Source organism: Zophobas morio, unplaced genomic scaffold, assembly GCF_036711695.1.
Source record: "Zophobas morio isolate AGI-343-1 ecotype UQ-CSIRO unplaced genomic scaffold, CSIRO_AGI_Zmor_V1 ptg000167l, whole genome shotgun sequence".
NCBI classification, from domain to species: Eukaryota; Metazoa; Arthropoda; class Insecta; order Coleoptera; family Tenebrionidae; genus Zophobas; species Zophobas morio.
In genome coordinates, this window is record NW_026972271.1 from 298,673 (window position 1) to 326,326 (window position 27,654).

Genomic DNA, 27,654 nt, shown 5'->3' on the forward strand with positions numbered 1-27,654 from the left:
TTGAAAGTAAAAACTTATAAGTTTACAGAGCAATAATAAAGATTTCAAGATAAGTTTTAATAATAAGTAAAAAATATTTAACTTGTTATTTAAGTCCCATATCTAGGGTTATGGGCATTTCTTAGTTCTAAATACTTTTTAACTTGATCATCAGAGAGTTGTTGTATTTTATGGTAATAAGTAGCGTTGAAGTAATGGAGTAAAGTCTTAGGATCAGTGTAAATTGCCTGTTATAAGACGAAATGAACTATGCCTTAAAATTTAATAAATAGAGGTTACAAGGTACGTACTACAAGCCCAGATAAATCGCAGTATTTTTTTTTGGGTTTAAGAGAAGGCAAGGCCCCTATTCTTAAAACTTTATACAGATAAGTTTATTTCAAAATTTCAAAATAAAGAAGTATATACAGTCCAAGTTATCGGGTTCCCCTTCAATAGTCTTTTCAAATAGTAGTATTTGTTTAAAATTTTTCTCTTTACTCCTTTTAAAATTTGGATTTTTAAAAGGCAATTCTGGCTCCACGGAAGGTTCTTGTTCTGACTATATAAGATTAAATATATATATATATAAGTTATTTATAGAGAAAGGTACAGCTTACTTTTATTGAAAATTTACTACTTTTTCTTCTCATTATTATGTCAATTTAATAGGCATAACAAAAAACTAACAATCAAATCGCAGTGCTATGATTTAGCAACAACTCCTCAAACCGTCAGAAAGCTCTCTTGGGGGTGGGCGGTTGAGAGGTTTGTCATCGATATCTAGCGTTACTAAAATTTAAGAGGGTTGAGTTTGGGCTCCTCTCTCCTGGGCGAGGAACTCATAATCGGAAAGGTCTGGCTGACAGTAGCGCTGACCACTGTCTCCAGATGATCTCGGGTCTTGGGTAGAGGTTTTCCATCACACTAGACCGAATGGCGGGAGCCCGGGTTCCGATATTTTCTACTTTCCAGCCCTTTGGACAGTCATCTAAAGGGTACACTGGAGGGCACTCGCGCTCTAACCTCTGCAGTAGAGGGATTCAGGTTAAGCGGTTTAAGGACTTAGTAGGTAGACCGGCCATAGAATGCCAGCGCTTAAAAAAAATGAGGACGAGGTTGAATACAGCTATTGAATGCCAAAAAAAAGAGACGCGCCGGTGAAATCGAACCCCCGACTTTAAGTTTGCTCGCTGAGCTACAGTGACAACTCTCAATGCTGGTATGTTAAAATAAGTTAGCTTGTTACAAATAGCCGCTAATACCTCTCTTTCGAAGGTATATTATGACTTATAACATTGCCCTGAAGAACTGGGGGGTGATAAAAACATATCGGGCTTGGGTCTTCATCATATGGGGACCAGAAACTAGAGCCCAAGGTATTCTTATAAACAATGACAAACATTGCTACTAACTAAGCCTCCAGGCTATTGACCCCCGTTATTGGCAGGAGTTTGTTTTATCCTTATTTTTTTCTCAAATAATTGCAACGACACACTACGGCCAGGATTGGTTGAGGGAACAACTTTAAAGAAGAAATGCCCCTTTCGACTGGGCATTAATTTGTCCAGCACTGTGGAAACAATAGCTAGCCCACGAGGGAAATCCTCTGTCCATGTTATATATTAATTTTTTTTATAAACTGGCATCTAAGGTTAGTCTTCCGAAGGACTTAACTGCTTAACTTGTTATTCCTTTCTTAAGGAGAGTTGAGGCAAGAATACCCAACGTTGTTCTTTCCCAGAGGATAATAACTATCCCTAAGCTTCTGAAACATAAAAATTTCTGTCTCGGACTTTGATCATTTGGCTTACTGTGAAGGAACCGGCCACCCTGAATATTAGGTTCGTCATCTTTAAAGGCCCTGAACTTAAGTTGCTGCTAGTTAGATCTCCTCGGTCATCAGCTCCTCACTGAAGAATAAATTGATTTTCTTTATAAAGTTAATTTATTAGATGTGATTAGGTCACAATAAGTTAAGTTCCCAAAATTTGTTATAGTACATTAAATTCTTTTTAATTCTTTTATTTAATTGGTTTACTGCATTTTTACATCAAGATAACTATTCGCTTAACATTTGATATAAAGACATCGCCTAATCCCTTTTGTATGTTAACGAGAGAAAGACTAAAATTAGCGAGGTTTAGTAGTCGATGCTTAGTCAAATGTATTGGTGAAATAGTTTTTTTTTAATGTGGGGACGGGGTTTTCATTTTCTCACAAATTTGCCCCTTTATCGACGGATTAATTTGATAATTTTTTAATGTCCGCCGTAGGTCAAATATCGTGAGACCGTCATACGGGGATTGAGAGTTGCTCAGCGGATTAGAGCATTAGAGCATAATTAAGATCGTGGGTTCGAATCCTACCGAGTCGACTTTCTTTTTCGGTTACTGATGTTTGCGTATATTTATATTTCGCCCTCATAAATTCTAATGAGTGCTACGAGAGTTGGACGTTTCTAAATCGTGTGCGTTAAGTTCGCATGGAATTAACGTAATATTGCAACGTCCAGAGTATCTAAAGCGCTAAGCTAAAGTTTGATATATAAAATCTCTGCCTATCCCTTGCCGTAAAGTGCCTTATTTAGCTAAGTACGGGGCTTTAATAACATCATGAAATTTTCATTTAAGTCAGTTTTTATGTGATATCATAAAAACCGAATTGCTCTTGTAGTATATTGTACCAATAATAAATCACTTTTAGGGAGGAGAGCGGAATCTCTTTAATATAACAAAGACAGATTCATGAAACCTAATTCGTGAGTCTGCAAAAAAGATAAACCACCCTGGCTTTATACGTTTTATGCCCCTTCTTGAAAAAATTTGTGTTGCCTCATAAGGGCGTCCGCGTTACGTTTTACCACCATCCTTGCGCCTTCGCATTTATCGCTTGGGGCCACTTTGCCCCGGGTGATTCAACTACGCTTACAGTTAGCTCCCACCCGAAGATGTCAACGGGCTTTAGGGGCGCATTTCGTTATCTTCAGTTTGTTGAAGCTTCTCCATCTTAGCAAGCAACTAGACCACAATTTCTTCTTGCGTTTACGATAGTTCCCGACATTGTTCCCTACGTTTTATTTGAATTGGACATCATAGTAAACTAAAAACTTGCACTCTATGGTTTTTGTGAAAGTTTTTACCTGGAGCCTGAAGTGTTCCTTCGCCAGCAAAGCCAATTCAACATATACTAATCGTTTTTTGATAACTTTGCTTTAGGGGTTGATTGTACCTTTTTTGCGGTTCTATAAATTTATTTTTTAGTCTTAAGTTCTTATGTTAATGTCACGTTCACCTTGTCTTACCAACAATATTGCGTCACTGGGCTTTTACAGGGATTTTAAAGTATTTATGTAATTTTTCAAAATACTAAGTTATATATAAATTTATTGTCCCTTGTGCTTCATGTTACAGGCACAAAGGATATTTTTGTCGTACTAGTTTATTTCTCACTGTTCTTGAATAAGAGTACATACAAGTCACATCCTATATAATAAAGTGGATTTTTTTACTTATAGTTATTATTTTCTCAAAAAATGGTTAATTAAACCGCATTCTTATTTTATAGGTTATAATCTTAAATACTGTTTTTAATACCTTTTTATAGTTAATATGCGCAGTATTTAAAATAATTTAATCTATGAGATTCTTTTAACTATTTTTGCATATGCTTTTCCTGTTCGCACATTCTCATATATTTTAGGTTATACTTTTTTCAATTCTACCTTAAGTTTTAAATATTTTCGATAAAAGCTTACATTAATAGCTGATTTTGTATTCACCAATTATTAATTTTTAGTTGCTCAAGTGTTGCGAACTCGTTAAAATAGCTTGGGGCATAATTGGTTGACATCATGGAGCCCTCTAACTCCTATTAAACATTTTATTTCGCGTTACAGCTTGATACCTTTATATATTGTATCCCTCCTCCTTTTGAGGTGGGGCGGCCACTTCTAAGCGTGGTGGTAGTCTAAAAACGAAGGGCCAAGAGCCACTGGGCGAGCTCAGTTACGATCAATGGAGCGGCGCACACTCTAGCCGTTCAAGGGACGTGCTCTGAGTTTGTTATATTTAGAGTTAATATTGACAAGGCTAAGAAAATTGTGTATTTTTTAAACGTAGAGGCATTATGAGAAATTTTTAGCTAACAAAAATCTTAATTTTATGGCGAAACTTTTTAATAAAAAATTCGTTGGGCTCAACTATCAATTTTGTGTTAAAAATCGTCTTATATAAGCTTATAATATAAAAATTACGCTACAAAATACAATAAACACTATACTTAAAAGCTTAAAGATGGAGATAAAACCGAAAGGCATCAAGCAGACTTACAAAAGTTCTATTAAAGAGGATTGACAAATTAATAAAAGAGATGTAAAGCCTACTCTATCTAATTTTCAGTTTTTGTCAGTTTTAAAAGGAGTTCTTTCGAACCGTGCGTCTCTAACTTATCATAAGTTGGTTAGCTATGGCAAGCTGCGCCTTTCCTAAGTAGCATGAAACTCTCAACTAAGAGCTTCAGTCAGGAAGGTACCATAATCACGATTCTAGGTTTGTTAAAGTTTATATAAACGATACTTGACTGTAATCGCAGCAGGTAAGAGTATTCGGTTTGAATAGTTAGAACCTTGGCGACTGCGTAGGTTGGTGCTATTAATGGTTGACCCGACCAAAGATGAAAATTCGTCCGAACGGTTATCCATCCAAGGATGACAATCTTCCGAGCGACTTAGATCGAAACCATCGGTAACCCTCGAGAGCTAACGTTAAAGTTAGACACGAATTTTAATAGAGATGTAAAGCCTACAAGCTTAAAAAAACAAAAGTAAGTTAAGTTAAAGTAGAAACAAATAATTATATATTTAATTTTTTACATAGAAGATTAAAAAAATTTTAAAGTAGAACCAATTTTAAGTAGATTTTTTTGGGACTGTAGAAGTTTAGAGATTCCCTTACAGCTCGAAGGAATATATATCAGCTAAGGAACAAAACCCTATTGGAGAAAGGACAGGAAGGTTTATACAGAATCTTGCGGTATACAGCTACGATAAGAGACTCATTAAACGCAGAAGAAACAAATAGTCTCCAAAGACCATGTGTTAAAACATAAAGGATAACTCAGTATAACACACAAGATGTTTAGCAAAATGTACTTGCAAAGGCCAAAAGAGCAAGGCAATAAGATATTGAGTCAACTTATACTTCATGTATTTAACTTAAATACTGATCTGCTTAAACTATAAAGCAAAATATAGTTAACGTAAAATACTAAAGAATAATCCCTACAACGTACTATCAGTTATAATTAATAAAGAACAGGTACTGTAGTATTGCTTAGTTACTTAAAGCAGTTTACCAACTTTGAGAAAAACCAATACATACACTTACTTTAGTTCGGCTTGAGATATTGGTATACCATAATAGGGGTTTACCAACGAGTGTACCGAACATAAAATATCTAATAAAACTTTAGTAAGGTAAAAAACTATTTTATTATTATATCAAAAATTTTTAAGCGTCCACTGGAACTTTCCGTACATTCAACCATTTTTGCAATAAATTAATTTCAAAAAAAATCAAAGCTATTGGGGCTTTATCCTATACGCACAACCTATGCTCAACAGCATTTCATTACATATATTATAATTTATTAATATTATATATAAGTATACCGCTTGTAAGTTTAGCTTTTCCACCTTTAGGTTGACAAAGGACTTGCGAGCACTCTGAACACACAACAACGTGATCCGAATGGGAAAAAACGGTGGTCAATGCAAAGCAGCCTTTAAATATATACTTAGATTAAAAATATTTTCCATAGACTCTACTAAACACAATAGAAATATAAACATAAAAAAGTCAGATAGGAGCGAAAGACTGTCATAAAAAGTCTACATAAGTAATTCAGTTGAACTATGCACCATTAAGTCATCACAAAATAAAAACACAGTTTTAAAGAAACCTTGACATTTAACATCCATAAAATAAGAATTAGGACTTTGCACAAGGCGCTTTAATTTGTGCCGCTGCTTCTCAGCTTTTGGTTCAGGGTGGAGCAAGTCTCTGGCGAGCTACAGTGAGCAAAGAAATATTGGTTTTAAATAAGAAGTAAGACTATTTCATAATCGAAGTAATTAAAACTAAAAAATGCAGCAAGGTAGAGAAAAGCTTAATGCAACAAAAAGATGAACCGGCATAGAGGGTAAAGAACTCCAAAAAAAGGGAAAAAGAAGAGGGGACGGGGCCCCAAATAATTCTGTGAATTTATACCGAAAAATGACGCCAACTGCATTACCACGTGAGTTATGTAGTTTCACATGTTACCTTCGAAATTACCTTTTATCTCAAATGTTTTAGATGGTTAGTTGAAAGACTAAGTTATAGTTTAAATGTCTCTTTTATAAAGTTATGCCCTTTTTTTACAGAAATATTATACTTTTATATATTAATACGAGAGAATTAATTACTATCTACTAAAAACAATTTTATGATTACAACAAATTTTGGTTTTTTGGTGCAAGTTTCGCGAAAGCATAAGCAGATGTTCTAATAATTATTTTCAAGTTTTGTAGATTTATAATACTAATATAATGGAGGAAATGTTTTAGGTTACCCTTATATGATTTCTATAGTTTAGTGTGCATTTCAACTTTTTCTAGTTTGCTTGCCTTCCCTCCTTTTTATAATAGATTTTAGAGCTTGCTTTACTACTGCGTTTATTAAGCTAATTTTGGTATTAATCTTACTATAACATGTTTACCATAAATCTCTCTAGTGGTGAACTTAATTAGTTTGAAACCAATGAATTGTAGGTAAACTTCACACACAAATTTTGTAACAGTTTTCTAATTAAAAATTTACAATAGGAAATAATTTTTTTTTGAACCATGACGCATGTGAGCTTTTAATGTGATAAACACTTTATTTAAGCTTTTATTAGATTTTACATAAGCTAAGTAGAAGTAATCAAAGTTGCATGTGCCTCTCAATTTCTTCGTCATCCATAGGCACGTCTATCATTTGTGAGTTGGTACACCTACATATTTCTTCTAAATCTTCTTTACTCTTTTGATCGTACACAAAATTGATAGCAAGTCCTTGTTTATATAAAAATTTTTTCTAAAAATAAAACAAAACATTACTATTTTTACCTCTTCTGCCAAAACGACCACAACGGCCGATCCGGTGAACATAATTTTCAGGATCCGGTTTTCGAAGTTCATAATCCCAAGGAATGTCGTAATTAATAACAACATTGACCTAATAAAAATTGCTACATTGAATAATAAAAGTTAATTATTAAATAAACCGACATGCTCAACATCTATGCCACGGGCCAGCAAATTCGTACTAATCAACACGCGCGTTTGTCCTTAAAAGCGCTTAAGAATCAAAAATAAAAACGTAAAAGTATCATATATCAACTACCCGTGCGAAATTGCTGCATCACACGCTTTCGTTCGAGGCCCTCAAGTTTGCCGTAGATCACAGAAACCGCGTGGCCTTCTTCTGACATGCGCCGCGCTAGAGACTGTGCTGCCTCAGTGGTCTGTTGTAGAAAAACAATAAAGCAAAAAAAAGTATTGTATTTTCCCGCGTGCCTTACGTTGACAAATATAATCACGCTGCCAAGTGTAAGACATTCATACAAAATCTTTAGCGCCTGAAATCTTCCGTTGGACGATCCACAATCCATGCGGTACTGTCTTATTTTTTTTACTGTAATTTCCTACAAAAAGAGGTTTAAAAATAATTAAAATATCTTTAAGTTAATATAACTTTAGGCTTTAGAAGCACGCGGTTTGCGGATTTTCCAACGACATCTGAAGCGAACTCGCAAACCTCTTCACCAAAAGTTGCGGAAAAAAGCAGCACCTGCTGAAGACGTGTACATTTGCTATATTGAACAATTATCAATAAAAACAAGTAACCAGATAAGCTCAAGGAACCTTTTAATTTTCATTGAGTCAATTCTAGAGGATCCTATTAACATCTGATCCGCCTCATCAAAGACAAGGATAATTATTTTAGATGGATCAAAAAATTTTTTGCTAATCCACATTTGAATAGTTCCAGCGGTCCCTATAATAACTTGCTCTCGAACTTTGTGGTCTCTAGGGACTAAAGTATTATGTTTCAGGCGAAGTTCCGGTAGAAGAAGTAGAAAAAAGTCACGTCTAGAAACTGAAGGAAGGGCGAGAACACTTTGAACCGTTAGATACTTCGCCATCATTTTTATTACGTTGTATGTTTGATCAGTTAGTTCTCGGGTAGGACTAACGCAAATGGCCTGGTTCATTGTAAACAATAATAAAAAGCTACCACCAAAATGAGCTAAAAGATTTATAGTGTTATTGTATTTTACTTAGTTTTAATAAATACCCACCTGCGGGTAAGAGGCATCCGTGACTCTTGTCAATATACCCAAACAAAAGGCGGCCGTCTTCCCTGTCCCGGATTGTGACTGCGCTATTAAGTTTCGTGGTCTTAAGATTTGAGTAACAAATAATAACATTTAGAAAAAAGTAAAAAAGTACTTACGGATTAGAAGTTAACATGGGAAGAGTAGTTTCCTGTATGTAAGATGGCTTAAAATAGCCCATGGCATCTAGGCCTTTTATTAAGTTCTTGGGCCTTGTTAAAAAGGGTAATACTTCGGTAAACAAATAAAACGATTATATTAGTACAGATTTAATTCCTTAAAGTCGGAGCACTTAGAGTAGAGAGGTGAATTCGGATCATTAATTTCTACCTGAATTTCGGTATCCCAGTTGATATTACCACCTAACATACATTGAAAAAGCGGTGATATACACAAACTATGAATCTTTACAACCTACGTTACTACCTTGCCTTAAATTTATTTTTTCGCCAATTTGAGCTTCAATTTCTAAAGCATTAATTGCTCTAGTGACATCATCCTCTTCTAATTCGTCATACTTTTTTATAAATAATATATTATTGCCTATGGAAAGCCCATCTATTATTGCAGCAACTTACTTCTCGTCTAGAAGAAGGGCTCCTACATGAAGTATGGTCAAAATTCTTGGTTGAGCTCGAACTTTTGGAATGAGTGTAATGCTCTCTCTCATCGGAAAATCTTTCCGGGCCTTTTCCCGCTCCTGAAGGTTGCATACTCAATTAGTTTTCGCTCATTAGAATACAAATGAGTTAATTTTTCTAACGCTCATTTGCATTTGCTACAGCAGCGCGTGACCTTTGCATACAATATTGGGTAAAGCCTATCAAAATCTGCTGTGTGGGCAAACGTACACATAGCCATCAAGTTCAAAAAGTGGAAAGGTTCACCAACAAGCGAATTCGCGGACATTAATTGTGCGTTAATGGCAACTCACACATCTGGCTAATAAATTATGTTACATGGTATGACTCGTTTATTTCTCTTTTCGTGGCGAATGTATAGATGTGGACGTACTCTACATTAATAAAAACGAAAAATTTTAGTTTTATCTAATTTTTAATTTTTTAAACTAACAGGCCAGATAAATCACTACATGAACATTTATTCGTCCATCAATTATAAGTTTATAAAATAATATTTATAATCTTTAAGGTAGAGGCGGGTTTATGATTGGATTAAGTGTAATGTTTAAAAAATCGACCCCTGGATCACTTCATATGAGCTTAGGCTCCTTGAGTTCTGTGGCTTTGATTAGCTAATTATAGCCCTAATAGGTTGTATTAACATATGCAGAAGGCGTGTTACTATCTAAGTATAGGAACAGAGGATTCCTTAAGGATTGATACTCCGCAGAAAAGAATGTTTAGTAAAATTAAAAGTTAGAGGGTAGTACACCTAGGCGAGGCCAGCGGATTTCTTTGAAAGGAAATAATTATTAGGCACTCTTACTAGGTCAGCTGGTCGAAATGCGAGGTGTTTGAATATTAAAAAAATAAACGTTAAAAATGGTGGATTAGGCGATACAGTTATATATGGGAGACTGCTTGCAATCTTTAGCATCTAATTGAAATTATTTTTAAAAACTGATAACCTTGTTAACTCGCAAAAGAAAATGAACGAAGAAATGGGAAAAAAGCGCGTTTAGGTTTTAAAGCATACGCTGAAACCTAAGGGTAAAGTATAGTTACTCAATTTTTTTAAACTTTGAATTGCTTTGTTAAACCGCTCTAAAAACTTTAAAAAAAAAGTGTAAAATTAGTTTAGCAGAAGGGAAGGTAAGGTTTTAAAGTATACATTTACACACACATGAAAATAAATACGAATCACATAGAATAATTTAAGTTATTAGCGAAACTAAGCAGTTTACGCTTTGTTAACCAAGAGCATCTGCGAACTGAACATCCCAAGCGATTTGACCAGGAGCAACGCTGACTGACCCCTTACCCCAAAGTTTACAGTCAAAAAGCGGTCGTCTCCCCTGGGGAAGACTTTTATATACAATTAGTGTGATAATAAAAACATTAATATTGCAGGATTTTAATATACATTTTAGAATGATAATAAAAACATTAATAATTGCGTCATGTATGTATAATGAATTCAGTTTCACTTTATAAATTTTTTTCTTGCAATTTTGTACTGAAATATTAGAAGGACAAGTTAATTTGTACATGTTAGAAGATAAATTTTTTATTGTTTTTTTTAAAATGACTGATTTACTGGTTACTAATTGGTTTATCACGAATCATTTTTCCTTTATTTCTAGTGTCTCTAGTTGTTTTGATTTTCCTCAACTCCAATTTAAATTTCGACTGATTTTTTTAAATCCCGACTTAAGTTGATTACTTAAATCCCGTAACTATATATATATATATATATAATTTTCTTTGTCAAAAATTAACATCATAAAAGAAAAAAGCACAATTTACCATAGTTAGGGCACGATCCCTTACTAAAACGATGGGCGTCCACTTTTTGTCGTGGAGGAAAATCTAACAATTATATTGTAGAATATAAACCAAAAATTAAAACTATTTAACTTCATGCATAGATGCTTTTATATAATTAAAAAGTTTTACATTGTTTCCTTCTCACTTAATTCTAAGTATAGTGCTTGGTTTGCGTTTTGAAACGATAGTTATAAATTATAGCTATTACGGTACCCCTCATTATAATCGTAACCTAACTCGAAGGAGGTTGGCGATTTCCTGACGTTAATGTCTACCTTAAGAAATAAGCTTTTTTAATATTCCGCGTAACTTTGATGCTTCGGGAATGTTCAATCCTCTTTTTTTTGGCACTTTTAAGGAGACATATTCTGTCTACCCGGTTGCAATGATGATAAAGCAAAGTTCTTCTAAAATTGAGGAGATGGAGCGCAAAGGATACAGTTATAATTCTAATGATTTTGCGGAGTATCAATTGCGTACTCAATATGTGTTATTTCCAGTTGTTATGCCACCTTCAGCCCTTTCCAAACTTGCTCACCTTGAGGTAGAACTTCCGATGGTTTTTAAAATAAAGAATGTTGAGAAAAACAGGTGCACACATTCCGGCGTTATAGAATTTATAGCGGAAGAGGGGAAGATTTTCATGCCTTACTGGGTTTGTTTAAGTCCAGTTTACTTTATAAAATACTCTTATTTTGGTAAAATTCTGTAGTACACAGCTTGTAGTTATCCTTTAATTTTATATACTTATCCTTTTATCTGACAAAGATGATGGAAAACCTTCTTTTAGACGTCGGAGAAATTGCAACCGTTTCTAATGTGGCATTGCCTCCGGGGACTTATGCTAAGTTTGAGCCTCAAAGCTTAGATTTCTTAGAGATTGCTAATCCCAAGGCAGTGTTAGCTATATTTCCGTTCAGTAATTTACAGTATTGCTTGATTTACCACTTTTATCTTTACAAAGTTTGGAGAAAAGCCTCAGGTCCTTTTCTTGTTTGTCTCAAGGGGATCTCATCGCTTTGCACTATAATAATAGGGTTTACAATGTGAAGATCTTAGAGGTGTTCCCGCTTATCTTTCTGCTTACACATAATTTAGTCAATCCATTAAATTGCAGACCAAACCCAAGGACGCTGTTAAGATTATAGAGTGCGATCTTCAGGTAGAATTTTCAGAGCCTCATGGTTTTCAGAGAGAAACTGAGACACCCAAATTGGTTGATCCGCCTCAAATAGTTAGCGAGCCCAGCGAAGGAAACGTGTTTAAGGGTACTGGCCGTCGCCTCGGTTAACACTGAATCTTTTATATTATGTTTTCTCCTCTACTTTTTGATGACCACTTAAACTTTCAAAGACGGAAAGACTAAAGTGAAAAAGGCAAATCTTTGCCTGACGAAAACCATCTTGCCCTCTTCAGCTTCGTACTATTATTCTTACTAGTTTCCTCTTTTACAGATCTTTCTGCTGATCTTTAACTCTCTATAGAAAACCAAAAACTAACATTTTAAAGTATAAGAAAGGTCGTTTAATCTTTTATCCTTATGAAGAAATTATTGCTGTTAATTTACTTAAAGAAACTACAGAAACCGTAAAACTACATAATTATTTTTTGTACATGCCTCATAAATTTATCTATAAAGGAAAATTCTATATTTGAAGGCATCGGCAGAAAATTGATTTGAATTTGTCGTGCCAATACCTTTTATTAAAAGAGGATGTTTCTTGTAAATCATATTAAGAAGGGATAAACACTGTTAATGTTACTGACTTCTAAAATTACAATTTTTAAACTTTTAAGCGGTAAAGACTTGCGTCGTTAATGTAATAAAGTCTCTAACTTTACTTGTTAATCTTTATTTTAAAAAAACTATAATTGTAGGGGTTCTTTAACTTTATTTTTATATTTTTTACCTTATTCAGCTCGCCACATTATATTTAATTATTAAATGGGCTCTTTAGCCGCTGTATATATCGACAAAAATCTTGTAAATAATTCAACTTAACGACAACAACGATAGTAATTGGAAGGTTAAACTAAACTAATAAAACACGTGTGGATGTGAAACATACGTTACCTTCACGTTAATAATAAAAAAAAAGATTCCCAATAGTCTGATTGTCTTTAACATATGCTAGTAACAAGCGTTTTAAAGATCTACTAAAGAGAATTTCACCAAAACGGTTTGATTTTGTTTTAAATTTTCTGGAAAATTATTTACCATACTTTATTTATAAAGACTACAGTTTGGATGACTGAAATTTAAATTAAAAAAAGGTTTTCAGTTTACAAGAAAAAGGGATGGAATATCATACTAATTTATTTGCTTACAATTAAAAAATAAGAAATTAAAAAGACTAAAAAACCAAAACTTTATAACGCGAGTACCTTTTCTAAATAAACAATACCACAATACAATCTTTACTTCAAATAAATGGAAAGTTGTAAGGCTATAAAACTTATCAATTTTTACTAAATGACTCAAATTAGTAATTTTGGTTATAATTTTTAAAAAAAAGGAAGATGTTGTCTTCTTAATATACGTAAGCTGCATGCGTTGAAACAAAAAATAAAGGTCGCTCAGCTACGGGGCCTAAGCTTTTAAAAATTTGCGCTGACAATTTTCCAAATACTGTGACCCTACCAAAACATTAAAAACAATCAACTTATAAATCATTTTTCAGTAGTTGAGCCGCAAGCAAATCCCCTTAAGTCATAAAAGTTAGAAGGCTCGAACGACAGGAGGTGTGGCGTAAGGCACAATATTTTTGTAATTTATGTTGTGTGACAGCCCCACGTGACCACCCCGCTTGCATGCTGCTCTCTGTAGGCTTTTTTAAATTAAAAATTAATCCTCTTAGCTTTTTTTAACCGTCCGGTGATCTTTCCTCCTTCAAGAATGGTTGTTCTATACAGTTGATTACGTTTATAGCGTCTTTTATTAATTTGTTGATATTTTTTACTTTTTTTAATTCTACTTGTAGTATCATATTATATTTTTATTTACATTTGTTTTTATGTCATTTAAAAGATTAATTTTTTTTTGATTAAAGCCGAAATCTGCTACTGTGACGGCTAAAACTAATAAAAATAAAAATTTGAATGCTGCTTCGGTTGCCAAGAAGCATAAAGGTTCTGTCAGTAGTTTTAAGGCAGCTGCTTCAAAAAACAAGACAATAGTGAAATCCAAAGCAACTTCCCTCGAAAACAAGGCTAAAAGTCTTTCCAAAGTTTCTAGTCAAAGTGCACTATATCAGAATAGCACCGAAGATCCCAAAACAACAGAAAAAAGAAAGAAAACTAAGAATCCACTGTTTGTTAAACGCCCTAGAAATTTTGGTATTGGGCAAGATATTCAACCACGTCGTGATTTAACCCGTTTTGTTAAATGGCCGAAGTATATCCGATTGCAAAGACAGAAGGCAATACTTTTGCAGCGCTTAAAAGTTCCACCTTCACTTAATCAATTTAATAAAACGTTGGATAAGCATACGGGTATTTACACATACATACCCTTATTTTACCTTTTATTTTATTTATTAGTTTATTTACTCAAGCTGCTGAGCTATTTAAGTTTGCAGCGAAGTACCGACCTGAAACGAAGCATCAGAAGAAACAGCGTTTGCTTGAAGCGGCTCAAGCTAAAGTCGGAAATAAGCCTATTTCTATGAAAAAGCCTGTAGTACTAAAGAAAGGCGTTAACCACATAACCGCTCTTGTTGAACAAAAGAAGGCTAAACTTGTTATGATTGCTCACGATGTAGATCCTATAGAGATAGTTGTTTGGCTGCCCGCTCTCTGCCGCAAGTTTGGCGTCCCCTATTGTATAGTTAAGGGAAAAGCCCGACTTGGCTCTCTTGTGCATCTTAAGACGGCCACAGCTCTTGCCGTTACTGACGTTCATGAAGAGGACAAGGATGCTTTCAGCAAACTTGTTCAAGCTATTAATGCTAAGTTTACGGAAAAATGGAACGAGTATCGTAAGACTTGGGGTGGTGAAGTTATGGGTCAGAAGTCTCGTGATGCTGCTGCTAAACTTCAGAAGCTTAAAGCTCTTGAACGTTCTGCAAAGACCCGCAAGTTAAAAGCTGTTGCTTAGCGTGCTAGTCTATAGTAGTATAATAAAGTGTACTTTTCTTGTCTCCTTTACTTTGGCAAATTGCTACGTTGCGAGTATTTTTAAATTTACCTTTTGTTTACCTTCGAATTACAGGTTACATTATACGTTCGTGAGAACTATTAATGGACGCTTTATAAAGCACTACTTGTCCACATATAAACTTGTCTTTATTTAATTTTATTAAGCTAGCGTTTTAGGTGTGCTTCAAATAGGCAACTAGATAGATATATAGAGTATATTTTATCGACAATTTTTGAAACACACAAGGGGGTATTAGAAGGAAGAAATGTAGCACTTCTTCCGTATTTATGTTTTTTAAGTTGTATTAATATCTTATTTAGTGTGTTAATATCAATAGAAGCAAAATTCCATTGTCGTCGAGACTTCGAGAAGAAGCAAAATATCAGCAGTTAAGTCCAATATGGTAGGTTATTTACTCACTCTTGAGCTTAATAGCAGTGCTTACGAAAAGGTACTCATGATAAGGCGAAAGGCATAATCTATACCTCCATGGTTACCTTTTCTCAGGTCGAGGATCACTAGATTTACACCACTCCAAAAAAATGGAGGCCCACTAGTAAATTAATGTAAAGTACGGTCGACCTCGCTTATAACGAACTCCAGGGGACCTCTATTTGTCATAACCGAGGTTCGTTTAATCCGGGATCTCTAAAAACGGAAAATTTTGCAAATAAAAAGGTAGATCTTAAAAAAAAGAATTTCATTATAAACGTGTTTAGATAGATTATTCGGAAAAAATTAGGTTTAATCGGTTATCGACTTTTGTTTCAAAGAATTCTTGACAAACACTCAGTTTAAAAATGGACTTGGACCGAAAAATATGGTTCGCTATAATTGAGGGTTCGTTTGGACGAGTTCGCCTGTATATAAATTAAACGGGGTTAAGGTTTGATCACGCAATTGTGGGGGCTGCACTTCATTCATTTGCGCACAAACTATTTACTAGGCGTAGATCTGACTTGAAAAAAGATGCGTTTTTGGATGTAAATTCTTCAATTATAACTATTCTGCTGGAATAAACCATTTAACGTAGATTACTTTCTTAAATTGGACACATTTTGGCTATAAAATTTTTAACCCAAGTTCACTTAATGTCGTATACAGCAGGAATATTTTCTTTAGAGTTTTTTTTGAGCTGATTTTATTCATGAAATAAATGATTACGACTCACTATGTTTCTAGCCAGCCTCATTCTACTGCTGACGCCAATATTGGAGTCAACTTGGAGATCGCTTCCAAGCAAAGAATTTGGCACCTACGACAACTCGCCGCTATATTTTGAACCTTCTTTCCGCATTATAGGCACCCAAAATGACTTTGCAGTTGAAATTATTGTGGTAAACGTACCAGAGTCAGTGAGGATAGTGCTACAGAAACTGAATATTGTAAATCTGGAAATATTATTAAAGTCAAACTCTAAACTAATGCTAATAATATTTCAACGCCAGAAACTTTTAAGGAAGCGATAGGTAAGTGATTACATATTTGTAGTGGTTGCGAGCGGAATTCGTTTTCATTCCAAACTGGCACCAAGGTTTCCATCGTATTGCCAAGAGACAAAAAAAAGTCGGTTGCAATTAGTCTCCAGAGTGAAAGTAGTTTCGGGAGACAGTGTTATTAAGGTCTAGGCCCGAAATTGTGCTGAAAGTTTTACTTAATTGAACGGAGGTGATTATTTTGGAACTTTGAGCTCTCTTGCATAGTTAAAAAATTGTTAAACTCTTCTTTTTGGGCGCCTCTATTAAAATGAGGTACTACAGTTTGAGGTAAACGGTACATGTTTTTAAAAGGAATGTTATTCGGAATGATATGCAATTACAACTAATAAAGAAAAATATATCACTAAACGTCATAAGCAGGTTTAACTTAAATGAACTAAGTCATTAAAAAAAATTTTCTTTATAGGTGACATAATAAAGCACCAGTAGACGTCCAGACGAAGAGCTCATCGGCTTCTATTCTACTTAGCTACTGTAACAAATACTGATACATCGTTAATTATCGGCAAATTAGCTGGAAAAAAAAGCTAACAGGCCTTTTATCTGATTTGGCTCTCAACTAAAAAAGTAGTGAGATAGTTTGGACTAAGCAATATAGCATCTACTATTGTAGACCGAGACGTTTTTTTAACCTAAAAAAAAAAAGGTACAAACTGTCTTATGATAACTGTAAGAAAAGAAACCACATATCACGGGCTGTTATTTTTTTTAAAAGAAGCGCCGGTGACTAAGTAGTCAAATTTTAACAATTACAGCTCTGGCTACAAAGGAGGTAGAAACCACTAACAAAGCCATACGGCCCGAGTCCTTACTAGAAAGTCATAGGCTAAGATGACGCCATCCACTTTTTGTGGATAATTAACCTGCAAATCGTGTATTAATCCATGGTTTTAATCCAGGGCACCTTAAAACAAAAAAAACATTGACCTTCGCTATTTTTTTCGCATACAAAAAAAGCTAAAAGATGGGACTATCCAGTTAAACTATGTTTCTATCTCCGCAATAACATATTAGCTTTCAAGTTGTATTTCCAAATTGTTTAATAATAGTTAGGCGTGTGTTGGGTAAGTAACTAGTATAGAACAAATTATTTTTCAAGTGCAACTCCAATGTGTAAGCTTGTAATGCATTGTTCTCATTGTTGCCCACATGTTTTTTTTGAGCCAGATCTATGTAATATTTTTTTGTAACATTAGACTTTGCACGTTTCGATTGTTGAACACGGTAATATGTGATGCCAAGTTCAACAGTTCTTATTACTTATGAGTCTATTTATTTGTCTTCTATTTTACCGGCCTACCTTCAAAGAAATTATTAGCCCATTCTTATATAATAAATTATTAGGTCTAGAAGAACCATAGTAGCATTCTATTACAAAATCACGATCTGTTAATATTTTTTTATAGCTATTAAAGTTTTCATGAAGTGTTAATAGAAATAAATACCTCTTTCTAGCAATTCTGTGTAATTAGTAATCCCTTGTAAAAACTTTTTTAAAAGAGTAGTTACATATTTTCTATATATAGGGACACTTGCTATCAGAGATGCCTTTTTTATGAATTTTTAGGATTTCTTCTTCACATCCGTTATAAATGTTAACAGTAAAAGTTTCAAAGTGCATTTTTATAGAAATATGAGCTCAAGAAATTTAATTTTCTTTTAGTATTAAAGGTAAGTGTTTGTACAAAGGCCACCTGAATTTTTAATGAATTTGGAGAGATAAATTTGTAACGACTTTAAATTTGTTTTCTCTTTCAGATATTATTTTGAGTTTTTAACTTACATCTATGAATATTATTAATATTAGTAGTAAAATATTTGCTGTTAAGAACTTCATTTCTATTAAAAAAAATACCATATAAGCATATCTGTAGAATTCTCCAGGTATTTCATTAATCGAAGACAGTTTAACTTTCTTTTGATTAATTTTTGTATAATTATTTAGTGATTTTTTCACTAAATAAATCTATATCTGAAATTTGGTTATTAACTAAGTTATCTTTTAAAAAGAAATATGATTAGAATATAACCCCTTTTCGTATAAGCTCAAGAACACCATTTTAAATTATTTTTACGTTTAATTCTTCAGTGTATATATCGTTCTGTAAGCAGGTTTTTACGTTGATTTTATTTTAAGTGTGTCAAAATTGTTTGGCAAAGGGTTTACAAAACATCTTGTTAATGTAAGTTGCGCGAAAAACCCCAATGCTGCAAGCGGTCAGTGGCCTTTTGAACATCGATAAAGAAAAGCCCGTGGGAAGTATTGAAGCCCCGAACTGTCGTTGTGCCATTACGTGACCTCATATTTTTAATCTGAATAGTTCAATAAATTTTTCCAACCGGGTGTAGTATAACAGTCTGGGTATTTTTGGCCATTGCTGAATAGTGCTTGTAAGTAGCAAACGACATCGCTGTATATGCGTATGCCCAGTTAATCGAAACAAATAAAAAATTTTTTTAATTTTCAGTGGATATGCCGTCAGGGTATGTCTTTTCTCGTGGAAGCGCAAGCGAGTTCATCGACCGTGTCCGACTTAATTAATTATTCACAAATGGTAGGGTGGTCAAGGAGTCTCTTGTATTTGTCCTCAGGGGTAACATAAATTGAAAGTTTGCACTAAATAGTGACGGTGGCCGGCAAAAGTGACTCATGATTTTCTGTCGCTTTCAGTCAATATAAAGCAATTTTAATTAAAAAAAAAAGGTCAAAAAAGATGATCATACTTCATGGGCCGCTTTAGATACCGTCCTGCAGTTCTAATCTCCAAGCAATTATTGTGAAGAGCAGTCAGTCCTATAACGATGCGTTTATGAAGACAACTTTAGCTTCGTCGGGGCTTTGTGCAGAGGCGATCAATGTATAAATAGGCTCTGGCAAATAAGTGACCAGGCAACTTCATGTCAACATGGGCAGCTGTTAGTGCATGTTTAGGGGATAACGCATTATCTAACGTAATCGAAGAGTCGAAGGATGGTGAGCAGCCGGTGGATCATAACATTTTGAATGGTTACAAAGTGTCTCAAACATTCTAAATCCTGAATTCGACTAGAATGTTCCGGAATAATAGGAAAAATTATAAGTTATCAATCCTACTAAATTAGCCCTCATCCCCTTTATGCTCTTCTTTTTTCGTTGTCTTTCATTACGTTATCAGTACCAATTTATATTTTCTTTTGCTCTTTACTTTACTTATTATAACGTTCTTATTTTTTTCTTTTCTTCTCTCTATACTATTTTATTTCTTTATTCTTAATATTCTTTATATTTTTGGAATCACACTTGAGTCAAGGTCCTTTGCTGAAAAACACTTCCCAACTTCGTTAATGGACAGGTGACATTAAATTATCCTTAACAATCCATGGAATACATGATTTATTTTTTCCACAAGAAAAAATTGAAGGGCCTTAGTTTCCTCTATATGAAAAACTAAGAATGGCTCTTGGGATTCTAACAATATATTGCAGCCTTCACCCAGATATTAAAAAACAATATAGAACTCGAAGTTACAGAACCTGAACTTGCAATTCCAAATGTTAAAATGTTTTTGGCAGACCCCCCCTGACAATCTTTGCACAAAATTCATGAACTCAGTATTGCTTCCAAAAACACAAATGAAACATTTCAACAATATGCCAATAGATTATAATTTTTTGAGACAAGTCGAGGACCATCGCGGAATTGACAATCTTGCTCCGAATATTAAGGAGCTAACTAATCTTCATAAATTTATTGTTCTTATACATAAAGTGGGTCCTGAATATAAATATGATACAATTTCGTTGGAACAATATTATAGCAACAATACTTGCTGTAAAGACTATCGTCACGTCCTATTACTAGCTGAAACTAGACAAAAAGAAGAGAAACATTCTTTAACCTCTTTTCCTTAACAAGTTAAATAAAACAAATTATACCCAAAAATTCTACGCACAGGACTACTACAATAACTTATCGGCTACGGAACGTGAAAAACGGCATGGAAGAAATTGCACTTAAACCATAAAATTAAGGCATATCTCTACTGAGCACTGCGTCCCCAAAACTAAGCCATGAAATGTTTTGTTGATACTGGGGCTTGCTCCTGTTTTATTAAAGACCGTGACCTTTATTTAATATAAAATACCACAAAAATGTTGTTGATACTATAAGAAACCAAATTGATGCGCATACCTCTGGACTACAAAATTATTTAATCGCGGGAAAGCAATCTTTCATACGGGTTTTCGAAATAATTTAATTTCTGTTGGGAAACTTAATGAAAAAGGTTTTCATGTAGATTTTAAAGATAAAGAAGTAATAATAATTAAAAATAATATTATTATTGCGCAAGATGTTATAGGTAATAGGGTATATGTTATTCACATTTACCCAAGTTAACAATTACACCACCATATTATCCACCAATCATCCCAGCCAATTCTCATTGAACATTTTAGACATGGGCATCTTGGCTATCAAAGTCTTAAAAAACTATTTCCTAGCATTCCATCTTTTAAAAATGAAAGCCGAGAGGTTTGCTTGAAGTGTAAAAAAACGAAAAAACAAAAAGTGAAAAAAAAAAGCGAAACTCACAACCAAAGATTGCCAGGACAGCTAATACACGTTAACACTATACAATGGGACGTAACCTCATACGACGTGTTTAGATATGTTGCAATGGCCACCGATGCCAGGTTAAACACATTACAATACTATTTGCCGAAGATAAAGAAATCAAACACCTCATAACCCTTTAGATTAAACAACAAATAAACATTAAAAAACATTGAATTTAACAGCTCCTTACCTAATTCCCTCATCGAGGAATTACGCACCGATAAAGAAAATGAATTCTTTAACAATGGACTAAGCCTGGGCCTTCAACAATAGGGTGTACGATTATCTACAGTACCACCACACTATATGTTAAACGAGAGGAGTATTCAAACTATAACCAATACAGTCCGCTGTATATTGAAACAATCAAAACTGCCTCTTAATTACTAGAATGAAGCATTAGATACACAGTTTTACTAACAATGTACTTAGGAAAAAAAGAACGTTCTTCGCCTAATGAAATATTTGGTTTAAAATCAGCGGGATTTAAGCCTCTAAGGCCGCTAGGTTGCAAAGCGCTTTTTTACCACTCGAGGTTTAAAGACATCACGGGGCAGAACACTTGTTATAAAAACCTAAATACTTTAGCGACAATGAATATTCAATTCTTAACATAAAAACAGGTAAAACGTTGCGATCTAGGGATGTTTAATTTTTCGAAGATATATCCCCTTATGATGTCTATACAACAGCCAAAATATGACATATATGTACAAAACTACTCTGGATCTGTAACCCCACAACTATCTCATCAAGGAAATTTAATTGCTGGTCGCACCTTTAAACGAAAAAAGAGCCAGGGTTAATGATAATGAGGGAGCAGATAGACCACTTGAAAATACTCTAAGTCACAAAGAAAGCACACAAACCGAGCCTACCTTGTTATTAAACCAAAAAATCAAAGGGCAGACCCTAGTTAACGGGATGCAAGATTATTTAACTAGGGATAATATAAATAGGAATGATATTATATTAACAAATAAAGAAGTTAAAACAGACTATTAATAGTAACTTCGGTCCAATTACATAATCTGAAGTTGATATAAACCTTCTCCATAGCATACCATTAAAAAGAACCCTCAGAGGTTTAAAACCACAAGGTATGCTTCCACTCAAGGGATCCGTCCTACCAAGAGAAAGCTTGTGTTTCTCACCTCCCGTCTTCGACCTAAGGTAAAAATAATCAAAGAAAACGGGGCATTATAAAAGGAACCCCAATAATGCACCTGACGCAATGAAAGTGAAAGATCGGAACGAAAAATTTAACCTATTGAACTAACATTAACGGAACATGAGCAAGCTGATATCGAATTATGTGATAAAAACTATATAATCAATTCTTGAGAACTACATAAAGTATTCGATGTCTAAATGTATCCCGAAGCTGGTCAATTAAGCTATAAATTAAAAATGAACTACTAGGAAAATACAAACTTAGAAAGAACCGAGACCACAATAAGGCCGGTTTAAGACTTTACTGATGATCCTTCTAAGAAATTAAAGGTCACTGAAGCATTTTTGGCCCACAACTTTCTAACTTTTACTGAAGCGAACTGTATAGAGGTAAATATAAGATTGCAGCATTCGTGAAACTTAGCTCGCTCTTGGATCATGGCGAATTCGAGGTAATAGAAATGGCGTACGTACCCACTAATAATAAAGTTATAACCGCCACATGGAAACTCCATATTAAACCGAACAACGTATTTAAAGCCAGACTTACAGCAAGAGGGTCTCAACAAACTCCTGGGTTGGATTATTAAGAAACCTTAACTCCTGTCCTTTCAAAATCATCTATTCGGCTTCTACTTGCGATAACCAACACCCCTAATATTCCTGTACATTCAGTCAATCTAACTACTGCTTTCCTACACAAAGTTACAAAAACCCGTCTATGTCCATATTTTACAAAGTTTTATTATCAAGATTAAAAAGGTACATATATACACAGAGCAAAATGATGAGTGCATTTTTCACTCTACAAATTTCGATACATATCTTGGTTTTATGTAGAACGACTGTATTATACTGGGAGATCATAAATCTTTTCTTAAAGAAATGAAAGCGGACATAATAAAAGCATGCGACAAACTTGAAAAAGTGCTAAGGAATAAAACTGGAATTATCGAACAACTTGCATCTAAATTTCATATCGGCCACCAAGCAAAACTGAAAGCCCCATTTCCTGCAGGCGTTAAACTAAAACCCTCTTTGGAAGGCATTCCGAGTCATATGTACTGCAACCTAGCTGGATCGTTACGAAACATTGCTGACAGCACACGCCCGAATATCACATACACGGCTTCTATGTTGGAAAGGTTTTTGCACTGCAGAATGAAATATACAAGAACATAGCAATACCTATACCACACCAAAGAGCTTTCATTGACAAAACTAGATATTTATCATCATAATATGCCGATGGAGTGCCACTGTGATGCCCCGTGGGTTAACATTTACAATCATAATGGGCTATATTATACTCATTCATCGCAGCCCTATTCTATGGTCTTCCTATCTTGACAAAACTAAAATTAACAAAACATTTTTTGTGTAGCTGAATGCATTGCCTTAAGATTTTTTCAAATATCATTGCAATATTAAATATAATTAATGAACTTCTCCCTAACTTTAATATTAAAATAAAAACTTATACTGGTAATGAAGCAGTAAAAGATATACTGAGAAGCGACGCTTTAATAAGAGTATACGACATATTGATATTGCTATCACTATGTTAAAGACGAATTTCAAAGGAAAATTTGTTCGATTAAGCACATTACTTCAGCAACAAACTTAGCCGGTATGTTTACGAAGTCATTATCAATAGAGAGACGTGGGTTTCTAATCACGAATTTATAGAGGTAATTAATTAATATGCAGTTATAACATCCTGAATGGTTATAAAGTGTTTCGAACATTTTAAACTCTCATTACAACAATAATATTCCGCAATAATAGAAAAATTATAAATACCATATCAATCCAATTAAATCAGCCCTCATCCCTTTAATGTTCTTTTTTTGGTGTATTTATTAGACCGCGTCGAGGGTTTCGCTTTAAGATAGCCTTATCCCGGCACCAGTAAGAGATTAGCAGGCGACCTACCAAAGCTTATCCCACTCTACTTTCAATGTTCATCATCTTGGTGTTAGAACGTACGTCCAAACGTCCGAAGTTCGTGTTTTTGCCTTCCAAGTCGGACGGTAAAATGCCAGCACACCAGAATTGTATTGACCTGCTTACTTATTAAATACTTTGTCTTCGGGGTTTTAAATCGATTGTTCCGAACAGCGTGTTTGCAATTAGAGCCATATCGGGCAATCCCCAAGGCAGCGGCTTATCCACATCGCTTAAACCGAAATCTCATTGGTCGGTTTCACGGCAGCCGAGTTAAAACGGGATCGCCTCGAATCTCCTCGGTTTTTGAAGGCTTTAAGTTAAAAAGAATAATGGAGTTGTAAGTTCTACCGCACTTATATAAAAACTCCGCCTTGGGGCCACTATGTGAGGGTAATAGCGAAACAGCTACATCTTTACGTTGCAGCAGTTACAGTGAGTCCTTTTTTTGAGCAGTAGCCGCAGGTAACGCAAGGAGTGGTGCTGCCGTCGCGACTGACAAGGAGCTTGTCGGTAACATGCGGGGACGTTCGCGAAATAGTTTACCATGTTACTTTGTACACCCGTTGTTACACGCAGTAAGAAACTTATTTTCTTAAAGGCATCGTTGATCCAGACACTGAGCTGCTATAGGGGAAATCTCAAAAACCACTTAAAATTGCTTGAGTGTCTTCGCATTTGACCAAGTTTTATAAACAACACGAAACACTCGAATCTTTCAGTGCACAGAGAACATCAATTTACGCAGTGAAAAAATTTTACAAAATTGATGGAATAATTTATTTTTTCCCATATTATTTAGTGCAAAGGACTCAGGTAGCTTCTAAATTTAAGAGCGAAAAAATTTTATATAATGAGATAAACTGATATTAAAACTCAAAATTATTACAAATTTGACACAATAAAATAGAAGTCTATATTTTACTAAATGTGAAAGGGTTTATTACAAAATAAAGTTTACATTTGTGGGCGATAAACTTTATTACTAGGAAATATCAACTGAAGCATATGCCCGAAGCATAACTAACCGAGCTGTCATGTTCGCTGGCGCAGCGAGAAGATTGAGAGTAACACGTAAACTCAATTTTGTAAGAACGTGTTTGGTTATCGTTGCAACGTCTTATTACCTTTAAAAAATTGAAAGAAATATTTTTAGAAAAAAAAGTATTGACTATCTAACAGAAAAGTAAGGTTTTTTAGATAATGAAAAAATAAATAAACATTTATAAGCAGCAGTATTGGATGCCGGCCACAAATTGTATTTCGGGATCTTTTTAAGTATAAACGAAACTTTTCAGGCTTAAGGGATTTAATAATGGACATTGCCTCTTCATCGAGAAGTCGGATGCTCTCGTTAATCTCGAGATTTTTATTCCGATAAGTATAGGAAAAACGAGTCCCCCTAAACAGGTAATTAGATCCAGAGCAACGAAATGCAACTATAAAAAATCTTAACCAATGACAAAAATCGGAAGAAACGATAAAAAAACTTTCTCCCTCTATAAAGTATTTGTATAAAATTTGACTGTATTCCTTTTCTAACTCTTCATCCAGTGAGCCAACCAATATCGGTATTATTTGAAACTGTTTACTAAATTACAATGAAGAAAACAAATTAAAAAAATAAAAAATGAAGAAACAGTTGAAAACACTTTACCCGTTCATAACGTGAAAGATGAAAGGCAGTTGCATCTCTAAACTATGTTCTTCTTCGTCAACTTCTCGAGACATTTGAGTAAATCTCCCTGTCTGAAGGAGTTCTCTAGTGACTGTTTTAAGTACACCATAAACTTAAAGATAAGAAGCTAATTTTTAAATAGATATTTACGTTCTCCATCAATCTTAATGTTGCCCAAAGGAGTTTGATACTCAGACATACTAGACAAAGCGCAACCCCTCAAAGAAACGTGATGAGAAGGGCCCAATATAAATATTCGTTTGCTATTAAAAAATAGAGAAAAAACGAGCGAACGGTAACAGACCAATGTTTAAACTTAAGTAATACGCACGGTTGAGAGGGTTGCATTGCTTTATAAGCAAAAGCTGCAGTTTGACCACAATATTTATAGCCTGCGTGCCTAAGCAAAGTTAAAAAATTTTTACAATTATAAAAAAAAAATTTGTACGGCGCAATAATGGCTTTAGGAATCAACTGCAGGTTGAGATAGTCATAACTGCTATCTTTTGAAGACGATAAATTAACGTTATTAAACCACTTACTTAATTCTCTTTCCAACTTTTTCGCTGTGATGCACATATATAAGATATATATTGCAGTAATAAGGAATAAAAAAAGTATTGTAAAACCATCGGCAGAATACCAGGAGCCTGCGTGTGTAGCTTTTCTTTCCACCATTTTCGGGAACTAATGCTAAAAATTTTTAAAGATATAAGTTTTTTATAGCTATTCAGTATTACAGCAGCTGCAAGTTAGGGCTAAGGTACTATCTAGGTTGTCTATTTTAAATCCCGAATAGCTTATATAAGTACTTTTTAACGAAACGGCCACAGTTATAGCTAACCCTTATACTAAGTTAGGTTTTTCAGCCCTTCTTATATAGAAAAAATCATCTATAACGTAGCAATAAGTGGAAAAGATACTTCATGAATTTAAACATCGTGTTTACTTAGTTTACATGAATACTTTAATAAAAAGTACGGCAGGTTGTTGATGAATAAAGATGTATACTATGATTATGTACCTTTTAGATTTGTTTATTAGGCTGATGTTTCTACACACGCCAGTTTCACTATATTCTATAGAAGATTCAGACCTCTTCGTCACACTATTAACTTTTTTTAGGGCATATTTAATTAACGCTTCTAGTTCTAAGAATAGACATTTTTTTACTGTTAAAAAAATGTTCTGAGACAATAATCCACTTAACTTGGATACAACCGGAGCGCATTCGAAAAATTAACTATTCAGCATAAAACTTTTCAGATAACAACTTCCGTGTATAGTTTTTCATTTTCGAATACAACAACATTTTGGTGTAAACAAGTAACTTTAAATTCTTTAATTCCTCTTATTTTTAATGTAGACGTTTAAACTTACACCCCCAGTAAAGTTAACTCACTTGCTTAGTTAGTACTTTCACAGTTAAATTTATTAATAAATATTAAAAGTTTCTACTCTTAATTATTAAATTAGAATTCAAAGAGTTAGAACTTTCTAAAAGCACGGGTTTTACATTGGTACTTTTAGTAGTTTAGAATTATTGCACTTGACTTATTAGTTTTATCTATAAGTTTAAAAGTAAATGAAAGACAATAACATTTATTAAGAGCCACTGAAACAATAATTCAAAGTCAACGATGGTTCGCCATTTTTTTCTTATGAAAGTCAAAAAGCAATTCATACTAAAAAAAATTAAATTGAGGTCTTTAGGAAACCCTTTATAACAGTGATAATTATTGTTAGCGACTCTTACGTTTTTTTTTCTCTTG

The 27,654-nt window shown here is 34.1% G+C and overlaps 5 protein-coding genes, 1 long non-coding RNA gene and 1 other non-coding gene across 13 annotated transcripts; 2 read left to right on the plus strand and 5 right to left on the minus strand.

Moving 5' to 3' along the window:
• Nucleotides 1-125: 125 nt before the first annotated feature.
• On the minus strand, nucleotides 126-534 carry LOC135145623 (uncharacterized). Its single transcript, XR_010283515.1, has 3 exons — nucleotides 409-534; nucleotides 291-358; nucleotides 126-227 (listed from the first exon to the last, which is right to left on the minus strand). It is a non-coding gene; the product is annotated as an uncharacterized LOC135145623 (long non-coding RNA).
• A 2,211-nt stretch (nucleotides 535-2,745) lies between these two features.
• Nucleotides 2,746-6,203, minus strand: LOC135145626 (small ribosomal subunit protein eS27-like). 5 transcript variants are annotated; one of them, XM_064077742.1, is made up of 10 exons: nucleotides 6,170-6,203; nucleotides 5,941-6,049; nucleotides 5,651-5,761; nucleotides 5,367-5,589; nucleotides 4,884-4,971; nucleotides 4,606-4,738; nucleotides 3,737-4,034; nucleotides 3,284-3,464; nucleotides 3,122-3,223; nucleotides 2,746-3,048 (listed from the first exon to the last, which is right to left on the minus strand). In XM_064077742.1, the coding sequence occupies exons 1-4, from the start codon at nucleotides 6,173-6,175 to the stop codon at nucleotides 5,561-5,563; spliced, it is 255 nt and encodes an 84-aa protein (XP_063933812.1). In that variant the 5' UTR covers nucleotides 6,176-6,203; the 3' UTR covers nucleotides 2,746-3,048; nucleotides 3,122-3,223; nucleotides 3,284-3,464; nucleotides 3,737-4,034; nucleotides 4,606-4,738; nucleotides 4,884-4,971; nucleotides 5,367-5,560. The 5 variants fall into 5 exon arrangements, with proteins under 5 accessions (XP_063933812.1, XP_063933809.1, XP_063933810.1 ...); XM_064077739.1 differs by having other exon boundaries at nucleotides 5,132-5,589; XM_064077740.1 differs by lacking the exon at nucleotides 3,284-3,464 and having other exon boundaries at nucleotides 5,132-5,589.
• Nucleotides 5,830-5,922, minus strand: LOC135145662 (small nucleolar RNA snR60/Z15/Z230/Z193/J17). The gene has a single exon (XR_010283526.1). It is a non-coding gene; the product is annotated as a small nucleolar RNA snR60/Z15/Z230/Z193/J17 (small nucleolar RNA).
• Nucleotides 6,204-6,936: 733 nt separating the features above from the next.
• On the minus strand, nucleotides 6,937-9,118 carry LOC135145651 (uncharacterized). 2 transcript variants are annotated; one of them, XM_064077776.1, is made up of 13 exons: nucleotides 8,979-9,118; nucleotides 8,827-8,917; nucleotides 8,666-8,762; nucleotides 8,520-8,612; nucleotides 8,365-8,464; nucleotides 8,154-8,268; nucleotides 7,928-8,099; nucleotides 7,758-7,875; nucleotides 7,585-7,707; nucleotides 7,407-7,527; nucleotides 7,292-7,350; nucleotides 7,130-7,238; nucleotides 6,937-7,075 (listed from the first exon to the last, which is right to left on the minus strand). In XM_064077776.1, the coding sequence occupies exons 1-13, from the start codon at nucleotides 9,111-9,113 to the stop codon at nucleotides 6,945-6,947; spliced, it is 1,464 nt and encodes a 487-aa protein (XP_063933846.1). In that variant the 5' UTR covers nucleotides 9,114-9,118; the 3' UTR covers nucleotides 6,937-6,944. The 2 variants fall into 2 exon arrangements, with proteins under 2 accessions (XP_063933846.1, XP_063933847.1); XM_064077777.1 differs by lacking the exon at nucleotides 6,937-7,075 and having other exon boundaries at nucleotides 7,154-7,238; nucleotides 7,288-7,350.
• Nucleotides 9,119-11,118: 2,000 nt separating this feature from the next.
• On the plus strand, nucleotides 11,119-12,564 carry LOC135145656 (ubiquitin fusion degradation protein 1 homolog). Its single transcript, XM_064077783.1, has 8 exons — nucleotides 11,119-11,290; nucleotides 11,351-11,505; nucleotides 11,619-11,749; nucleotides 11,815-11,911; nucleotides 11,968-12,136; nucleotides 12,204-12,270; nucleotides 12,335-12,437; nucleotides 12,490-12,564. The coding sequence occupies exons 1-8, from the start codon at nucleotides 11,176-11,178 to the stop codon at nucleotides 12,529-12,531; spliced, it is 879 nt and encodes a 292-aa protein (XP_063933853.1). The 5' UTR covers nucleotides 11,119-11,175; the 3' UTR covers nucleotides 12,532-12,564.
• A 1,168-nt stretch (nucleotides 12,565-13,732) lies between these two features.
• On the plus strand, nucleotides 13,733-14,946 carry LOC135145644 (large ribosomal subunit protein eL8-like). Its single transcript, XM_064077766.1, has 3 exons — nucleotides 13,733-13,749; nucleotides 13,901-14,342; nucleotides 14,405-14,946. Exons 1-3 carry the CDS (start codon nucleotides 13,747-13,749, stop codon nucleotides 14,944-14,946), a joined length of 987 nt encoding a protein of 328 aa, XP_063933836.1. The 5' UTR covers nucleotides 13,733-13,746.
• Nucleotides 14,947-25,180: 10,234 nt separating this feature from the next.
• Nucleotides 25,181-26,721, minus strand: LOC135145655 (protein MEMO1 homolog). Of its 2 annotated transcripts, none has more exons than XM_064077781.1 (9): nucleotides 26,695-26,721; nucleotides 26,512-26,575; nucleotides 26,331-26,448; nucleotides 26,214-26,282; nucleotides 26,033-26,145; nucleotides 25,862-25,973; nucleotides 25,661-25,795; nucleotides 25,426-25,606; nucleotides 25,181-25,331 (listed from the first exon to the last, which is right to left on the minus strand). In XM_064077781.1, exons 2-9 carry the CDS (start codon nucleotides 26,558-26,560, stop codon nucleotides 25,200-25,202), a joined length of 909 nt encoding a protein of 302 aa, XP_063933851.1. In that variant the 5' UTR covers nucleotides 26,561-26,575; nucleotides 26,695-26,721; the 3' UTR covers nucleotides 25,181-25,199. The 2 variants fall into 2 exon arrangements, with proteins under 2 accessions (XP_063933851.1, XP_063933852.1); XM_064077782.1 differs by having other exon boundaries at nucleotides 25,254-25,331; nucleotides 25,496-25,606.
• Nucleotides 26,722-27,654: the final 933 nt, after the last annotated feature.